The sequence below is a fragment of the Bos indicus x Bos taurus genome, chromosome 25, assembly GCF_003369695.1.
Source record: "Bos indicus x Bos taurus breed Angus x Brahman F1 hybrid chromosome 25, Bos_hybrid_MaternalHap_v2.0, whole genome shotgun sequence".
In the NCBI taxonomy this organism is placed as follows: domain Eukaryota; kingdom Metazoa; phylum Chordata; class Mammalia; order Artiodactyla; family Bovidae; genus Bos; species Bos indicus x Bos taurus.
The window spans coordinates 7,905,836-7,925,896 of NC_040100.1; the positions used below are offsets into that span (position 1 = coordinate 7,905,836).

The 20,061-nt window shown below is 46.8% G+C and overlaps 1 protein-coding gene and 1 long non-coding RNA gene across 3 annotated transcripts in view; one reads left to right on the forward strand and one right to left on the reverse strand.

Moving 5' to 3' along the window:
• PRKRIP1 (PRKR interacting protein 1) overlaps nt 1-14,340 on the forward strand; it is a 36,955-nt gene extending 22,615 nt beyond the window's left edge. The window contains exon 6 of one of the 2 annotated variants that reach the window (XM_027527606.1): nt 14,274-14,340. In XM_027527606.1, coding sequence (XP_027383407.1) covers nt 14,274-14,305 — 32 coding nt within the window. In that variant the 3' untranslated portion in view covers nt 14,306-14,340. Of the gene's footprint in view, nt 1-3,330; nt 5,964-14,273 lie in introns of those variants that run through there. The other variant, XM_027527604.1, reaches the window with a different exon arrangement.
• On the reverse strand, nt 4,992-7,286 carry LOC113883693. Its single transcript, XR_003508712.1, has 2 exons — nt 6,754-7,286; nt 4,992-5,931 (listed from the first exon to the last, which is right to left on the reverse strand). It is a non-coding gene; the product is annotated as an uncharacterized LOC113883693 (long non-coding RNA).
• Nucleotides 14,341-20,061: the final 5,721 nt, after the last annotated feature.

The window sequence follows — 20,061 nt, forward strand, 5'->3', positions numbered from 1 at the left end:
TCCCATAAACAATGTTGTGTACATTATCTTCCAGCCTTGGAGGCCTGTGGACATTTTATGACCCTTTTTTGATAAAGGCTACTCAACCAGAAAACTTATTTTCCCTTGTGTTTTTTTTTTTTTTTTAATATTTCTCATCTATGTCAGCCTCAGAAAGTGCTAAACAGAGTTACATTCTCATAGAGCAAAGGTGCAGTGAGTTACAACAGAGAAAGAACCAATTAGCTCAAAGGTCTGATGTGGTTGATTCCAAGGCTGCTGCTTGTTTTTCTTACATTCCAACTGTGTTAGCCAGTGCACTCCCAGGTGCACAGTGGGTAAGGGACGTGGGCACTTGGCAGCAAGCACTGGCTCAACAATGAAATCCTACACCAGCCCTACTCTAATAGTTTTTAACTCTTCAAAAGGTTCTGTATTTTTAGAATGTTTTAGGCTTCCCGTGTCTTTCAAGGCTGGGGAGTTGTGAACAATCATATGCGTAGCTGCAAGTCTGGATGAACCTGTCAGGCAAGCTAGAAAGCCATCAGAGGGGTTTGAATTGAAACACTCCTATCATGCCCAGGAGACTTATTAACTAAAGCCCTAAGTTGACTTTTTCCAGAGAAAGGTGGTCAGGGAGAGCCCCCTATTGATGTCAGAAGAGTTGGTGAAGAGCATAATATAGTAAACAGTAGACAGACAGATTTTGGTTTCAGGGTAGATGCTCGAGCAGGTCCAGGGAGTCCCTCGAGTCCTGATCTGCCTTTGCCTGTCAGGTCCTCTCCGCATGACCTTTGTCATGGGTGGGACTTCCCATGGTGCTCCCGGCACTTAGCCACTAAAACATGCTCATCATTTTGTACTTTCTCATTCTTGTTGGCATGAGGTTCAGTTCAGATCAGTCGCTCAGTCGTGTCCGACTCTTTGTGACTCCATGAATCGCAGCACACCAGACCTCCCTGTCCATCACCAACTCCTGAAGTTCACCCAAACTCATGTCCATCGAGTCAGTGATGCCATCTAGCCATCTCATCCTCTGTCGTCCCTTTCTCCTCCTGCCCCCAATCCCTCCCAGCATCAGAGTCTTTTCCAATGAGTCAACTCTTTGCATGAGGTGGCCAAAGTACTGGAGTTTTAGCTTTAGTATCATTCCTTTCAAAGAAATCCCAGGGCTGATCTCCTTCAGAATGGACTGGTTGGATCTCCTTGCAGTCCAAGGGACTCTCAAGAGTCTTCTCTAACACCACAGTTCAAAAGCATGAGGTTAAGGAGGAAGAAAATCCTAAGGAATTAAATCATAGGGATGATTTCAACCCCTTGCCATGAATACGCTTTAGTGTCCCAGCCAATGGTGTAAAGGTGGATAATAGACCGTGCTGTGCCGGGGACCAGCCCCGGCTGATCCAGGGTATTCGAAGGAGAGACGGCGTAGGCGAAGATCAGGAAACAATTGCTTAATTAAATGTTAATTAAGGATATAAAGAGTAATAGAATAAGGATAGCTCAGTAAAATTCAGTGAAGAAAAGAGGCTGAAATAAGGATAGCTCAGTGAGGAAATTCAGTGGAGAAAAGAGGCTGAATAATTCAGCCAGAAGGTAAGAGAAAGAACGACATGGTGAGACCAAGTTTCGGTGAACAAGGCCCGCACTTTATTTTCCAAAGTAGTTTTTATACCTTAAGTTATGTATAGAGGATAATGGGGGAAGGGGTAGAGTCATGCAGTAAGCCAGGCTTTCTTCCTGCAAACTTATCATATGCAAAAGCTTAGGTGATTTGCATCATCTTCTGGCCCGGAGGCCTGTTAACATTTTAAGACCTTTTCTTCAGAAAACTTATTTTTCTCTAAAGGTGATTGGTCAGGAGCCACCCTCCAAAAGCATTAGATAAAGTTGCATTCCTACAGAGCAAAGGTGTGGTGGGCTATAACAAGAAAAAGAATTAACTCAAGGGTCCCAGGTTACAAACATTAAAGCTACTACTTACACCAATTATATTAATCAATACACTGCCAGGGACACAGCAGGTAAGGGATATGGAAACTTAGCAGCAAACATTGGCCCAACAAGTGAAAATCCCTTCACGAATACAATTTCTAATCAATCTTTTAACTATTCAAAAGAATCTGTGTTTACACAGTTTAGAACATCTCCTGCCTCTCACAGTTGGGAGGCTCTGAACAATCACATGTGGCCGGAAAAACCTATTCAGGCAGGCTAGAGGATTTCCAAAGGAGTTTGTAGGTTAAACACTGTCACACCCAGGAATTATTAACTGGAGCTGTAAGCTAACTTTTTTCAGAGAGGTAGTGGGGGACAGCCCCCCGTAAAGTCAGAGGTGTAGGTGAAAGCACAAAGCAGAAAGTAGGCAGACTCTGGTTTTGGGGGTACATTGCTCGAGAATTTCCAGGGAGACTCCTGAGGCTTGATCCCGCCTTTGCGTATGCCAAGCCTCCTTCCTCATGACCTTTGCCAGAGGCGGAGCTCGCTCCCCGCAATGCTGTGCCCTGGGCACCCCCAGGCCTTGAAGCTCTTTGGTCCTTTGATGAGATGACAGCAGTAACCAAGCTCTGGGTGCCTGTGGGCGCTGGATTGAGTTCCTACACTTCTGCAGGAGGTGCCCACCATGCCCATGGATGGCCACCTGGCGTCCTCAGGGAGCCGGAGGGCAGCTGCGGGCTCCGTGGGCTCTGGCTCCGCCTCGTCCCAGCTCTCGCCCACTGCCCTGCTGCAAGAAGAGGGGGAGCAGGAGGAGGCGGGCACAAGTTGTCTTGGTGCTCTGCTCTTGGTCTGCTCAGCGGCACTGTGGGAACTGGCAGACACGCCAGGGAAGACACTGGGACTCAGAGGCGCACGTGGAGTGTTGGCGGGAGGCTTTCTGGGTCTGTGGGAAGAGCTGGGAGCTGCCATGTTTGTTGTGGCCGGGGCCCTCTGCTGCATGGTTTTTGAAAGTCCCTTTGCAGATGGGGCGAGAGCAGGGACGTGAGCAGGTGTAGTCATTCTCATTCAATGGCAAAGGGCGGCTTGGGGCGTTGCCTTGCCAAGACAGTGGACTAGGGAGGGGACCACATATAAAGCAGTGAGGCCCGATTTCTGGGGCGTCAGGATCTCGTGTGGGCTGGACCCTCTTAGAGGGATGAGGTCCACCCTCCAGCAGTGGTAGGTCGGTTCTGGGACTGGCCGTTTATTCCCAGGGTGGCCTTGGGGGTTGGCGGGCATGAGGACCTCTCCGGCTCCTCGTTGTCCAGTCCAGAGACGGCTGGCGCCTGGGTTTTCCCCAGGAGTCCGTTCTCAGGGAACCCGATTCTCCGAGTGGATGGGTGTATCGCTGATCCAAATGCCGTGTGATTGCAGCATCCAGTGAGACCCAGGAGCAGCCATCCAGTGGCTCCGAGGAGGCATCTGGGACGGAGGACGAGGAGGAGGATGCACCCAGCTTCATCACGGGGCGATGACGGGGCTGGCCCCGCAGCTGTCTGAGCCTGGCCCATCCTTGGCCCGGGGCTCTGAACGCCCTCCCAAAGCCTCATGGAGAGACGCGGTGGGAGCTGCTCCCGAAGACTCTCAGCCCCACTGCGGGCAGGACTCAGCCAGCAGGGAGAGGACTAGCCTCCTGGACGCTCGAGGGCGCTGCCAAGTGGGGTCCGTTAATGTCCTTGTTGAAAGGGGGGAACCTGGGGCCTGCTCTCACATAAGTGGACGGTGACGAGCTTGGCGCTGGTTTCTGTGAAACGAATGTTTAGTAAAGAACAGAAAAACTCCAGATTTTGTTCAGATCTGTGACATGCTAATTACAGAAGCTGCAGAGAGGCTGTGACGTGACACAACGGAGCGGGCTGGTCCCAGACTCAGGAGACGGCCTCGGCTCTGGAAGGAACCCTCACTGCAGGGCGTGGGGCCTCCGTTTCCTTCAGCTGAGGGTGCAGACTGCGCCCCAGGACTTATCTCCTCTCCCCGCATCCCAGCAGCTGCAGAGGGAGACCTGGGACTGAACCCGGGGCAGAGCCGGCAGAGAGACCTGGCGTGTGAGGAGGACTTCAGAAAACCAGCTGGTCATAGAAAGTCAGCAGGTAGAGGAGCCAGGCTGGGCTGGACCAGAGCAGGTGACCCAGGGGACCCCGCTGGGCCACTAGAGAAAGTTTGATATAATCAAGGAAATAGTGGTTTCGAGTGAAGGGAAATGAGGAAACATCTTAGGTTTCTTGATTCCCTGGCTCCATCCTGAGCCATGTGGCGTCTGTGATAACGTCTGTCTTTCCACAGTTTAAGTCACAGGAAGTTTCTTTCCCAGGAAGCTGAAATGGAAAGTCAGCCCTCATAATTAGCACACAGCCTGACTGTCTGTTTTGAAAGTGGTGTTTCTCTTTCATTAGGGACTGACCGTTAGTTCTGTGTCCTCCTGTCTTTGAACTGTTGGTTTCCTTTGTCCCCTCAAAGTGTGTGTGTCAGAGCTCGTGCTTCGAGCCTGGAGCCCTGGGATTGAGTCCTGGCCCTGCCTCTGATGGGACAGAGAACTCCGGGCAAGTCCCTGCCCGGTGCCCCCAGCCAGGAGCTCGGAGCTTCCGCAGCAGATGTGTGCCAGGCAGGTGGGCAGTGACTAGACTGGTGCTTGTCTTTACCTTTACTGGATGTCAGAAGACGCTGCTCAGGGAGATGCCCTCCAGCAGTTCCTGGTGATGTGCAGTGGGCTTTTAGTGCCTTAGGCTGAATGATTTGCAGGCTTTCTGTTACCAGCGGGAAGCTTGGATCCACTCTCCCAATCCACTCAGCAGAACCAGGCGACTGACACCGTACTTTGTGTTACCACAGCCAAGTTCACTGCAGGGCATCAAGCAAGGAGAACAGGCCAGCTGGTGCTCAAAAGCCCAAAAGACTGCGAGGGAGAGGGGCACAGGGTGCGCCGTCAGCTCATGCACCATTCTGATTGGTTGATGGTGAGCAACTGGGTGATGTCTGGGGACTCTTAGCTTTCTGGTTCCAGCCCGTCTGGAGTCTACGTTGCTGGTGGTCAGCAGGCAGGTAACTTCTTTCACCTCGTGGGAAATCTTAATACCTGCAAAACAACTCAAGGGTATGGTTCAGGACACTACTTATAGCCCGTGAGGAGGAACTGGAGGGCCTTGACTTTGTTTGTGGCTGAATTATTTGTCTTTCTTGACTGCTTTCCTTTGTGTCTTCATTTTCTCATTTGTAATTAAATTTGTGCAAGAATGTGGGAGAAAGGCATTGACTTTCTTTTCATTTTCAAATTCTTTTCATTTTTAAAAGAATTCTCAAGTTGCTTGGTGCCAGTACTTTGTATTATGAAAACATTACCTCTCTGATGGCTTTGTCACAGCACCTGGACAAACGCTTGAAAATCAGACACAGTACAATGAGGATAGAGATCCAAACGCACCTGCCGTATACCCAGAGTCTGTTATAGATGGCAACCAGGAAAATCAGTTTTGGGGGTGAGTCATTTTTATATAAATTCTGTAACCAAGGAGTCTTTTGAATTAACTCTATTTGGGTTTCAGCTTCTCCAGGGCTATTTTTTTAAATATATATGTGTGTGTGTGTGTATATATATATATATATATATATATATATATATATAAATATATAACAGGAGCTGTGGGCCACTGCATGTCTCTTTTGTGGTTAAAATGTAAAGCAGTTTTATCATCTGGTACTTTTCTGCCGAAAGAATCTAGCACCTTCTGCCGGGAAGCTACAGCCTGAGCTGTCTTGCTAATTACTGCAGTAAGCTCCCTACATACAAACCTGCACATTTTGAACTTTGAAAGATGTAAATGTGTTCCATCCACCTGGGGCATGAGGGAAGCTGCACCTGCCCTCCGTCTCCTGTTGCTGACGATCCTTCAGCTCCGTCTCCCTCCTCCTGTCGGTGACTCTTCTTAGCTGCTCACTCAATGCCAGCTGTTGTATGACTGTACTTTTCAAGGTACTGTACTGTAAGATTAAAAATGTTTTTTCTGTTTCTATATTGTGTGAAGAGCATGAACCTAGCGCAGTGCTGTAGAGCGGCTGTGTCGGTTGGGCACCTAGACTAACTTTGTTGGACTTAGGAACTCATTTATATGTAGGGGACTCCCTGTATTCCTAAACAGAGACACTTCATGGCAGCTGAGAGTGTCCTTGAGTCTGATACAGTTCAGAAAGGTCAGGTTCTCAGTAATGCAGGAACATGTCTGAACCCATGTCCGTAATAGGCACCCAGGTCCATACTGAATGTCTGAACTACGGTTACGTCATTTTGATTTTGTAAATACATTCTTTAAAGTAGATGTATGCAGTGTATGTTTGACGAACTAGAACAGCCTGTATAAGGCAAAATACTTCTCTATACCTGGGGGTGTGAAAGTTGCCATTATTTTCCTCCTTTTGTTTGTAAATCTTTCAGGAGAAAGCACTGATGATTCAAAATACTTGTCCCTCAATGCTAGGCCTCCTTTTATATATATTTATATTTAAATATATAAAAATATTAAATATGAGAAAAACTAATCAAACATAGTGAACCAGCTCACAGGTGCGCTAATTTTATAGGCTATACATTATCATTTATACCAAACTGTCACACAAACATCGTACACATGCTTTTAGAGTAGAGTTAAAAGCAAGTGGTGATAAATGTCATGAGTACTCAACTTGACAAGAGAATTTTCTGTCTTGAACATTGGAGTCAGAAGTACGATTAGAAGTAAAACCTTCTGTTTTGAGAGGGAGACCATTGGTGAACAGTTCAGTTGAATTACGGTGGATCGTACAGACCTGGCTCAGATTCCTGGCTCAGCTGTCTACACTGGGTTCTCTTCTCATCCTGGGGTCAGCGTTGTTGGAGGTCAGCAGTCCTCTCTCTAGACCAGTCCAGTGCAGAAGCCCTCAAGTGGGAAACAGTTCATTCAAGAGTCAGTTTCTTTCCATTTCCACTGTGCATGAGCTACTAGATACCTGACAGATCTTTCATTTAGGTTGGAGAGAGTCTGAATAAATGATGTCTTTTCCAGTATGTATAATCTCCTGGTTGTGGATCACGGGGCATCTGATCTTCATCCAAAGACAGATTACTGTGATCAGCTTCAGAAACAAGCTTGGAATATTCCTTTAAAACTTAGGCTTTATAATATAACATAACAACAAGGTCATCTAATACAACAACCTCAGCATATACAAAGCCTCAGTATCCACAAAGGTATGTTATCAAAACATAATCTCTCTAAATTACCCTTTGTGGCTCAGGCGGTAAAGAATCTGCTTGCAACGGAGAACACCTGGGTTCAGTCCCTGGGTCAGGAAGATCGTCTGGAGAGGGAAATGGCAACCCACTCCAGTATTCTCGCCTGGAGAATTCCATGGACACTTCAGTCCATGGGATTGCAAAGAGTCGAAAACGAGTGAGCCACTGACACTGCCAAGTTAAGTCGTTTCGATAAACTTGGCCTGATTATTTACCTCAGTGTAATTGTCGTATAGGCTCTTTTATATCGACTGTGCCAGAATTCTTCCTGAGGAATATCAAATTTAACTTTTTAAAAAGATTTCCTTATGTCTAGAAGATACAGACTAAAAACTGTTATAAGTATATTCATCAGTTAACTCAGTCCCATGTAACTAATCCTTAATCTTGTTAACAGTTTGATGAAACCATCAGGGTTTCCATTAGAATTAATTTCTCACCCAGTTCAGCAGTATGATCTGGAAGTTATCAGAATCTTGTGCTTGCCAGAAAGTCCTTTCTGTGAGACTTCTTAAAGATGAAGCATTTTTGCAAAAGCATCAGTGAAGTATCCCCTGTGAATGACAAGGGACTTGAAGAGGCGCAGTTAAGGATACGCAGTGCAGCTGACAAAGACGCCTAACCACGTTGCTGTGACGTACAGTATTTTAACAACTTACTGACCAGAGACGTTTCAATACGTCTTTTGTTATCTGAACACTATTGATCAAAGATATTTCCACATTCACTTACATAACAAATTGCTGGCCAGAGGCATTCATTTCTGCAAAAATTCCCCAGTCAGTAATGTGTTAACAAGAATTAAGATTGATAACAATACCATTCAGTTAAGATTGATAACAGTGGTATAGTTTCTAGAACACTTAATGACATTTACCCATACAGTATTACTTAGGGCTTAGCACTCATTTGATAATGCTTCTCATGTAGTTTTAACACATTAACTTATAGCAGTTGAAATAAGTTTCACTTGATTTTAAAAGGCTTTTCCATTTCCTTTCAGTTCAGGTTCTACCTATTAAGCTAAAACCATAGTCTCAGACAGAGTGAGCTGTGTTTGCATTTAAAGGAAATGGGAGTTACAATTTCGGCTTTGTACCTAGGAAAACTTTTGCTCTCGGGGTCGGAATTTTGAAAAATTCTATCAAGCCAGATTTCTCTAACTGCATATGCAAAAAGGAAACAATTAGAATGTCAAGAGTTTTATCATGGCCATTTTTCTCCGGAAGTCTAAATAACATTGTGGCCACGTGGTGTTACACCGAAGTCATCTTTCTTTTCATAGAGATCTAGCTGAAAATTCCCCAGTTTTGTAAGACACCCTAGGGGAATAACAGGAGGCATAGAGCTCTCATTTCTTATCTTTTCAAAGAGCTGGGATTATCAGAAACAGATCAGAACCAGGCAACCAGTGCTCAGAGGCCCCTCAGATCATAGTTCCCAGCACGAGGATGGGAAGATTTCCTATCTGTTGTTCCAGAGAAGGGTAACGACAGCCAGCTGTGGTTTAATGAGGAGTTTCCCAAGTGGCCCACGCAGTGCGGGGTGGCTGAAGGATTCCTCAACCCGGAAGAGAAGGCTCCACTTAGAGCAGCATTGTGCTCAAAACCAGATGACCAAGTCCTGTGCTTCCCCCCCACACACTCCCCCCCACACCAAGGACAGATTCCAGCCCCAGGAGCCCAGTAGGGGAGATGCCCTGGTGTGATCGCACGCAGAGTCCCACTGCTCACTGGTGACGTCTCCCAGACCAGAACCGGAGCCTTGAGTCCTTCACCACAGAACCGAAACTGCTGTGGGCCAGGGACGCCGAGTTGGCAGTCAGCACTCAGAGCCGTCCCAGCGACACAGCTGCTCAGACTGCTGCTGGACTGGATCCGAGAGCCGCAGCCGGCCAGGGGCTGACGTGCCCCTCGGTGCAACAGCACAAAGTGACTGCGCCAGCAACCCTACTCCCGGGCGCATGCCCAGACTCGACTCTCATTGAAAAGGGCACACACACCCCTATGCTTGCAGCACTGCTCACAATAGCCAAGACATGGAAACAAACTGAATGACCATCGACAGATCGCTGGGTAAAGATGTACATATGTACAGTGGAAAATACTCGGCCATACAAAATGAAATCATGCCATTGGCAGCAACATGGATCCAACTAGAGATGATCATACTAAGTGAAGTCAGAGATGGGGACTTCCCTAACAGTCCAGTGGTTAACTCTGCTCCCAGTTCAGTGAGTGCCGGAAAAAGAAAGAATACGATATCGTGTATGTGTAATACGACACAAAGGCACCTGTGGAACAGAATCACACACACAGGACAGACTGGTGGTTATGGGGGAGGGGGTGTTGGGAGAGGGGCGCAGTGGGAGGTTGAGGTTAGCAGGTGGAAGCTTTTATATTTAGAATAGATAAGGTCCTACTGTATGGCACAGAGCTATATTCAATATCCTGTGATGAACCATAACGGAAAATATTTAAAATGTGTATATACATACACACACACACACACATATAACTGAATCCCTTTGCTCTACAGCAGTAAATCTACACACAAGAGGCCGTCCCCAAGAAGCCCAACCCCCGAGTCCTGCTCAGTTTCATTTCTTCAGAAATGAAAAATGTTTAGAAAAAGGGAACAATTAGGTGTCATCAGTGAGGAGGAGAGAGATCCACCCCCGCAAAAAAAAAGATTAATGCCCTTTGTGACAGTTACCAAACCAGGATCATTTGGCCCAACATGCAGCAGCCAAAATGCTGAGATGCCAGGGTTTGCAGCAGAGAGGGTTTATTCACAAGGCAGTCAAGCAACAAGACACAACACGTCTCTGAGGTTCACTTCCTGGAAGGGGAAGGGCTCCTGGTGTTCACGGTGTAAAGAAGCGAGGCGGCCTGAGGCGTGAGGGTAGTGGGGATGGGGAACTGGAGAAAGCTGTGACAACCGTCATTCTGTGCAGACGCAACTAAGCTACCGGCCTCTGCACGTTCAAAAGTGGATCTGCTTACAGCACCATCTGAGGGTTACCCTTCAAGGTCAGAAGGTCACCATGTGGACACACGGGCCGGCCCATTTGGGGAGTCATTGGTCCTATCCAGCCTTAGCCAGCTCAGCTCAAACTAGACACAGCGGACTCCACGCCCCCGGGAAACAACTGACAAACACCGTTTAGGCTCTGTGCTTCTTGTTGACACACACGTCTCAGAACAAATGACCCTGATTAATGCAGGCAGAGGAAATGGATTTGGCTGATAATTGCCCTCAGTTTCATTCCCCGTATCTTCTGATCATTCTTCAATCTTGAGAGTGGAGGGGCGATGACAGATTTACAGAGCTGTGTTAGCCCTCTGCCTCTTATCAGTGTTCGCACATACTCAGTCGTGTCCGACTCTGTGAACCCACCAGGTTCCTCTGTCCATGGGATTCTCCAGGCAAAAATACTGGAGTGGGTTGCCATTTCCTTCTCCAAGGGATCTTCCCAACCCAGGGAATGAACCCACATCTCCTGCATTGGCAGGCGGACTCTTTACCACCGAGCCACCTGGGAAGCCGCCCTCTTAACAGCACAACGTTGTACATCAGCTGTACTCCAATTAAAAGTTTTTTAAAAAAGCATAGGGCTAACAAGGGCTTGAAGAATGCAGCTGCTGAGTGCTCATTTAAACATTCTCTTGTTCCCAGTTTCCAGTGAGCACTTTGATCCCAATAAACAGATAACCACCTCTGTACCAACTGTCACGGGCCCAAGACTGATAATCAAAACGGCAGACAAAGACCAGCTCTGAGGGGGACACCGCACACTGTTAAAATTTAGGCCCCGGATCTCATCTAGGACACAGTCAAGCCAGGGAATCAGTGTCTTACCTCCTTACATACTGGAGAGTCCCAATCATTAGCAGTTTGGCTGAAACACTTAGATACTAAATATGGAAGGAACACAGGCTGGAAAAATCCGTATGTTTTCTATTCTCACCTAACAGAACCTTGACGGTAGAAAAGGATTATTTTTTTTTTTAAATCTGAGGTCACAAGGACCAAATTTCAGCTTAAACAAGGAAAAACAGGACAGGAAATTCTGTTGAGTAGACTAATCAGATATGTCACATTGGAAGTCACAGTGAAGTTAGGGACAGCTGAAAAATTAATGACAGGCAGGACAAGAGGTAGGTATCATTACATACAGAAAAAGATTTCGGATGAAATTTCCAACAGCTTGGACAAAGGTCTGTATAGTCAAAGCCATGGTTTTTCCAGTAGTCATGTATGGATGTGAGAGTTGGACCATAAAGAAAGCTGAGTGCCAAAGAATTGATGCTTTTGAAGTGTGTTAGAGAAAACTGTTGAGAGTCCCTTGGACTGCAAAGGGATCAAACCAGTCAATCCTAAAGGAAATCAGTCCTGAATATTCATTGGAAGGACTGATGCTGAAGCTCCAATACTTTGGCCACCTGATGTGAAGAGCTGACTCATTAGAAAAGACCCTAATGCTGGGAAAGACTGAAGGCAGGAGGAGAAAGGGACGACAGGATGAGATGGTTGCATGGCATCACTGAGTCAATGGACATGAGTTTCAGCAAGCTCTGGGAAATGGTGAAGGACAGAGAAGCCTGGCGTGCTGCAGTTCATGACATCGCAGAGAGTCGGACGTGACTGACCAACCGAACAGCACCACCACCAGGACTTCCCCAGTGGCCCGATGGTTAGGAATCTGCCTGCCAATGTAGGGGACACGGGTTCCATCGATGTTCCAGGAGGATTTCACGTGCCAGGGGCAACTCAGCCCTCGAGCGGTAACTACTGAGCCCACACTCCATGACCACTGAAGTCAGAGCCTGTGCTCTGCAACAAAAGAAGCCACTGCACTAAGAAGCCCTCACACCACAACTAGAGAAAACCTGAGCACAGCACCGAAGAGCATGCACAGCCATACATGTTAAAGGAGCAAGTGTTAAAGACACCCAACAGCTAGAGAGAGCACCTGCCTTTGCCCAACTTTGAGAAGTCCTGATCACTGAATTCTTTCCAAGCCTTAATTTCTTTTCATTCTGAAAAGCTGCTTAAGATCTGTTCGGGGTTCACCTGCCCAGTGGGAGGAATCAGTGTAGGAGACCTGGAACCAGCCAAAGCTTGGATGATCTCTGGACAGTTCTCCATAGTATGGTTTCCACTTCCCATCATGCTCCACAAAGGGACTTTGCTGGTGATCCAGTGGCTTAAGACTCCGAGCTCCCAACGCAGGAGGCCCAGGTCCAATCACTGGTCGGGGACTAGATCCCACATGCTGCGACTAAGACCTGCTGCTGCTAAGTCGCTTCAGTCGTGTCCGACTCTGTGTGACCCCATAGACAGCAGCCCACCAGGCTCCCCCGTCCCTGGGATTCTCCAGGCAAGAACACTGGAGTGGGCTGCCATTGCCTTCTCCAAAGCATGCAAGTGAAAAGTGAAAGCAAAGTCGCTTAGTCATGTCCGACTCTTCGCAACCCCATGGTCTGCAGCCTACCAGGCTCCTCCACCCATGGGATTTTCCAGGCAACAGTACTGGAGTGGGGTGCCATTGCCTTCTCCACTAAGACCTAGCACAGCCAAATAAATAATATTTTTTTTTTAAGTTGTGGATCCAAATGCTTCAGAACCTAGCCATTCTCAGGAATCCCCACAACTGTCTCCTGATAGTGGGAACTGCAAGCCCGGCTAGAGCTTCCTTTCTGTCAGGGGACAAGACTCTGTCCTTGTGAGAGTTCAAAACCCAAGGGGTCAACAGACAGCAGAGAACTATGCCTTTTCCTCGGACACCTTACAGCTTCATTCAGCCATAAAGTTCAAAGTCAAAACTGTAGTCTGGTCTCAGGGGTCCTTTGTTTTACATGCAATCAAATGGTACCATCCTCATACTAGAGCGGGGCTCCCTCTTTTATTTCAAGGGCCTTCAAATCTTTAGCCAGGATTTCTACAGATATCGTGCAGGAATTTTTAAGTCTCTGAGAACTTCCTGTCCAGCAGAATGGTTAACTCTTGTATCTAGATCTTTCCATTAAAAGCAAACAATTCTTGGGATTCAAATCTCAAGAGTATGCAAGCACACACACGCACACACGCACACAGCATTCTTCAAATCCAGTAAGTAAACCAACAAAAACCTCGTGTGAGCAGAGCAGTGATGAGAAGGTATGGGTTAGGGACTCATGGACAAGTATCTTCTACAATTTGATTAACTGCCTGTGAGTCATGCACAAACTAATATTCATCTGTGCTCAGTTTCTAGATAGTAAAATTGTATTTCCCTGGTAGCTCAGATGGTAAACAACCTGCCTGCAATGTAGGAGGCCCAGGTTCGATCCCTGGGTCGGGAAGATCCCTTGGAGAAGGAAATGGCAATGCACACTAGTATTCTTACCTGGAAAATCCCACGGACAGAGGAGCCTGGAGGATCACAGTCCGCGGAGTTGAACAGTCAGACATGACTTAGTGATAAACAAAAACAACAACTGGAGTGTGAGGTGACTCGGAGACACGTTAAGCTGTGTTCCATCCAGGAGGGCTTCAGGAGGGATTGAATTCTGTGCTGCGCTGCTCCTTTAGCGGGCAGGTTTATTCTGATACAGTAACAATCGACTGCACACAAGGTATTTCATCCCGGTGTTTCTTCCATTTACAGAACAAATCTAGTTGCAAATTTGTAACATAACTTAAGGATCCATTTTTAGGCCCAGAGTCCAAAGGATGTCTTGGCACATACAAACCAGACCAGAAATAAGACCAAAGACCAGAGCCCTGGGCATCCAACCCAGGTATGGAGTACCTGAGCAGCTGGGACCTTTTATACTTTTTTACCAAAATTCTGCTGACCCTATGGTCTTTGTCCCCCATGTCCCCTGCCTGCCTTTTGGGGAAAAACTTGAGTCAAAGACTAAGTTTAATCAGAGAAGAAGATGTAGAAACAAAAAGAGAGTCAAAGGAGACCAGATAACCATAGTTTAGTCATACGTTAAGGACCCCTAGTTCCTTCTCAAGGGCTATAGAGCATGTTCTGAGGCATATCCTGTGACCTGTCTTATAGATGCTGAAACCTCATCACGTGGAAGAAGTTAACTACATGATGACCAGGCTGTAGCCCTGACATGCCTGTGTGCTCAGCCCCTCAGTCGTGGCCGACTCTTGGCAACCTCCTGGACTGTAGCCCGCCAGGCTCTTCTGTCCATAGAATTTTCCAGGCAAGAATACTGGAGTGGGTTGCCTTTTCCTTCTCCAGGGGGACCCTTCCTGACCCGGGAATCAAACTTGCATCTCCTGTATGTCCTGCATTGGCAGGCAGGCTCTTTACCACTGCATCACCTGGGAAGTCCCACGGCCGTGACAAAAGCTACCACAGTTTCAAGAACTGGCCTCAAGGAAATGGGAACAAGCCGGCCCTGGAACTGAAGACCAACTGTACTTAAAAGAATCAAGGTAATGCTGGGCAGACCGCTGTGTGGCCAACTTCAGGATGACTGTCAGAGCTGACTGTGCTCTTTCTGCATGGAGCCCCTCCCTCAGTCTATAAAAGCTCTTGGCCCTGGACTGTCGGAGTCGGGGTGGAGGGGGAGTTGGCTTTTCGACAGGCATCTGCCCTGCGCCCTCTCTACACTGGCATCCAAAATAAAACAAACTTTCCTTTCCACCAACCTACCTCTTTTTATCCGCTTTTGAGCAGCCGGGCCCTGGTTTCCATTACACTGCCAGGTGGGCCTCTGTCCCTTCCCTCCCCAACCGCCCCCGCCCAGTCTGGCCGGGAATGCCAAACAAGCTAGGTACTGGTGTGTTCAGTCGCTCAGTCGTGTCTGAGTCTGCCACCCCATAGAGGACAGCACGCCAGGCCTCCCTGTCCATCACCAACCTCCCAGAGCTTACTCAAACTCGTGTCCATCGATTGGTGATGCCATCCAACCATCTCATGCTCTGTCGTCCCCTTCTCCTACTGCCTTCAATCTTTCCCAGCATCAGGGTCTTTTCCAAAGAGTCAGTTCCTCGCATCAGGTGGCCAAAGTACTGGAGCTTCAGATTCAACATCAGTCCTTCCAATGAATATACAGGACTGATTTCCTTTAGAATGGACTGGTTGGATCTCCTTGCAGTCCCAGGGACTCTCCAGAGTCTTCTCCAACACCATAGTTCAAAAGCATCAATTCTTCAGCACTCAGCTTTCTTTATAGTCCAACTCTCACATCCATACATGACCAATGGAAAAACCATAGCTTTGACTAGATGGACCTTTGTTGGCAAAGTAATGTCTCTGCTTTTTGATATGCTATCTAGGTTGATTATAGGTTTCCTTCCAAGAAGCAAGCATCTTTTAATTTCATGGCTGCAGTCACCATCTGCAGTGATTTTGGAGCCCAAGAACACAGTCTGTCACTGTTTCCATTGTTTCCCCATCTATTTGCCATGAAGTGATGGGACCGTGCCGGGGTCCAGACCCGGTGGATCCAGGGAATTTGAAGCGGGGACGGCGTCGGCGAGGATCAGGAAACAACTGCTTAATTAAACGTTAATTAAGGATATAAAGAATAATAGAATAAGGATAGCTCAGTAGGAAAATTCAGTGAAGAAAAGAGGCTGAAATAAGGATAGCTCAGTGAGGAAATTCAGTGGAGAAAAGAGGCTGAATAATTCAGGCAGAAGGTGAGAGAAAGAACGACATGGGGAGACCAAGTTTCAGTGAACAAGGCCCGCACTTTATTTTCCAAAGTAGTTTTTATACCTTAAGTTATGCATAAAGGATAATGGGGGAAGGGGTAGAGTCATGCAGCAAGCCAGGCTTTCTTCCTGCAAACTGATCATATGCAAAAGCTTAGGTGATTTGCATCATCTTCTGGCCCGGAGGCCTGTTAACATTTTAAGACCCTTTCTTCAGAAAACTTATTTATCTCTAAAGGTGATTGGTCGGGAGCCACCCTCCAAAAGCATTAGATAAAGTTGCATTCCTACAGAGCAAAGGTGTGGTGGGCTATAACAAGAAAAAGAATTAACTCAAGGGTCCCAGGTTACAAACATTAAAGCTACTACTTACACCAATTATATTAATCAATACACTGCCAGGGACACAGCAGGTAAGGGATATGGAAACTTAGCAGCAAACATTGGCCCAACAAGTGAAAATCCCTTCACCAATACAATTTCTAATCAATCTTTTAACTGCTCAAAGGAATCTGTATTTAGACAGTTTAGAACATCTCATGCCTCTCACAGGTGGGAGGCTCTGAGCAATCACATGTGGCCGGAAAAACCTATTCAGGCAGGCTAGAGGACTTCCAAAGGAGTTTGTAGGTTGAAACACTGTCACACCCAGGAATTATTAACTGGAGCTGTAAGCTAACTCTTTTTTCAGAGAGATGTAGTGGGGGACAGCCCCCCGTAAAGTCAGAGGTGTAGGTGAAAGCACAAAGCAGAAAGTAGGCAGACTCTGGTTTTGGGGGTAGATGCTCGAGAATTTCCAGGGGGATTCCTGAGGCTGGATCCCGCCTTTGTGTATGCCGAGCCTCCTTCCTCATGACCTTTGTCATGGGTGGGGCTCCTCACGCTGGCTCCCGGCAGAGATAGAATTCCAGTTGAGCTATTCCAGATCCTGAAAGATGATGCTGTGGAAAGTGCTGCACTCAATATGCAATATGCACTCAGTATGCAATATGCCGGCTCCCGGCAGGACCAGGTGCCATAATCTTAATTTTCCAAATGTTGAGTTTTAAGCCAGCTTTTTCACTCTCCTCTTTCACTTTCATCAAGAGCCTCTTTAGTTCCTCTTCACTTTCTGCCATAAGGGTGGTGTTATCTGCATACCTGAGGTTATTGATATTTCTGCCGGCAATCTTGATTCCAGCTCGTGCTTCATCCAGCCCAGCGTTTCTCATGATATACTCTGCATATTAGTTAAATAAGTAGGGTGACAATATACAGCCTTGATGTACTCCTTTCCCAATTTGGAACCAGTCTGTTGTTCCATGTCCAGTTCTAACTGTTGCTTTCTGACCTGCATACAGATTTCTCAGGAGGTGATCTGGTATTCCCATCTCTCTTTTTTTTTTTTTTTATTCTACGTGTTTCAATGTCACTCTCCCAAATCTTTCCACCCTCTCCCTCTCCCACAGAGTCCATAAGACTGATCTATACATCAGTGTCTCTTTTGCTGTCTCGTACACCAGGTTATTGTTACCATCTTTCTAAATTCCATATATATGAGTTAGTATACTGTATTTATGTTTTTCCTTCTGGCTTACTTCACTCTGTATAATAGGCTCCAGTTTCATCCACCTCATTAGAACTGACTCAAATGTATTCTTTTTAATGGCTGAGTAATACTCCATTGTGTATATGTACCACAGCTTTCTTATCCATTCATCTGCTGATGGACATCTAGGTTGCTTCCATGTCCTGGCTATTATAAACAGTGCTGCGATGAACATTGGGGGTACACGTGTCTCTTTCCCTTCTGGTTTCCTCAGTGTGTATGCCCAGCAGTGGGATTGCTGGATCATAAGGCAGTTCTATTTCCAGTTTTTTAAGGAATCTCCACACTGTTCTTCACAGTGGCTGTACCAGTTTGCATTCCCACCAACAGTGTAAGAGGGTTCCCTTTTCTCCACACCCTCTCCAGCATTTATTATTTGTAGACTTTTGGATCGCAGCCATTTTGACTGGCGTGAAATGGTACCTCATAGTGGTTTTGATTTGCATTTCTCTGATAATGAGTGATGTTGAGCATCTTTTCATGTGTTTGTTAGCCATCTGTATGTCTTCTTTGGAGAAATGTCTATTTAGTTCTTTGGCCCATTTTTTGATTGGGTCATTTATTTTTCTGGAGTTGAGCTGTAGGAGTTGCTTGTATATTTTTGAGATTAGTTGTTTGTCAGTTGCTTCATTTGCTATTATTTTCTCCCATTCTGAAGGCTGTCTTTTCACCTTGCTAATAGTTTCCTTTGATGTGCAGAAGCTTTTAAGGTTAATTAGGTCCCATTTGTTTATTTTTGCTTTTATTTCCAATATTCTGGGAGGTGGGTCATAGAGGATCCTGCTGTGATATATGTCAGAGAGTGTTTTGCCTATGTTCTCCTCTAGGAGTTTTATAGTTTCTGGTCTTACGTTTAGATCTTTAATCCATTTTGAATTTATTTTTGTGTATGGTGTTAGAAAGTGGTCTAGTTTCATTCTTTTACAAGTGGTTGACCAGATTTCCCAGCACCACTTGTTAAAGAGATTGTCTTTAATCCATTGTATATTCTTGCCTCCTTTGTCAAAGATACGGTGTCCATATGTGCGTGGATTTATCTCTGGGCTTTCTATTTTATTCCTTTTAAGGAATAAATCTCTTTTAAGAATTTTCCATAGTTTGTTGTGATCCACACAGTCAAAGGCTTTGGCATAGTCAATAAAGCAGAAATAAATGTTTTTCTGGAACTCTCTTGCTTTTTCGATGATCCAACGGATTTTGGCAATTTGATCTCTGGTTCTTCTGCCTTTTCTAAAACTAGCTTGAACATCTGGAAGTTCACGGTTCATGTATTGTTAAAGCCAGGCTTGGAGAATTTTGAGCATTACTTTGCTGGCGTGTGAGATGAGTGCAATTGTTCGGTAGTTTGAGCATTCTTTGGCATTGCCTTTCTTTGGGATTGGAATGAGAACTGACCTTTTCCAGTCCTGTGGCCACTGCTGAGTTTCCACGTTTGCTGGCATATTGAGTGCAGCACTTTCACAGCATCACCCAAAGAGGTCTTCCAAAGGACGAGGCAGCTGCTCTCGACAGCACCAGCTATCAAGCCCCGGGCAGAAGGCCAGTCTGGGCTTACGCCTAGCCGGCTCAGACCATCACCGAACCCAGTTCATCTTGCCTGATGCCCAGCAGGCCAAGACGCCGAGACGCTGAGGCTCACAGCTGACAGGGTTTGTTCACGAGGCAGCCAAATGAGGAGAGAGAACAAACCTCATGTCTGCCTCCCAGAAGGCAAGAGGCTTGGGGTGCATTGTGGGAGAGCAAACAGAGAAACAGGCTGGTCCTGGGTGAGGAGGGCATGGGGGGCGTAGGGACAGGTGATTGAGAAAAGGTGTGGTCATCATCGCCCTGTGCAGGTGGAACTCAGCTACAGGCCTCTGCACCTTCAGAAATGGAGGCATGGGATTTCCTTGGTGGTCTAATGGTTAAGACCCCACACTTCCACTGATGAAGGCCCAGGTTCCATCCTTGATTGGGGAACTAAGATCCTGCAAGCACCATCCCCCCAATTCCCCTGGCGAGGCCAAAAAAAAAAAAAAATGGAGACGTTTAGCACCATCTGAGGGTGGATCTCTGACATCAAAAGGTCACCCATGTGGAGGGTCAGTGATCCTGTGTGGTCTTAACCAGCTCAGCTCCAACTGGGCACAGGTGCCTCCAAGCTCCTGTAAGACTACTTAGCAAACACCTCACTGTGAAGGCTCCGCACCACTAAGGGGACTGCCAGCCTAAACGACCTTGATGAGTGAAGGCAGGTGAAGTGGGTTTGATGAACTATCCCTCAGCAAGGACGTATCGCGCTGCCACCTGAACCCGGGCGTGACTGCAGTGTCCATCCTCCCAGCTCTGGCCACTGGCCGGGCCGCTGCAGGGAGGGGCATGCAGAGCTCAAACCTGGCAGAGAGGGTGCCAGGCTGAAGGCCCTCCTGTAATGAGCCACCCCCACCCGAGTGTGGTATGTGCGTGTGTTTGCATAATAATATAGACTTGTGTCACAGCGTCTAATAGTCTTAAATACGGTCGCTCCTCGTGGTCCACACCTTCTGCTTCTGTGAACTGGCCTAGTCAATTTGATTTGTAACCCAAATCCATACTTTTGCAGCCA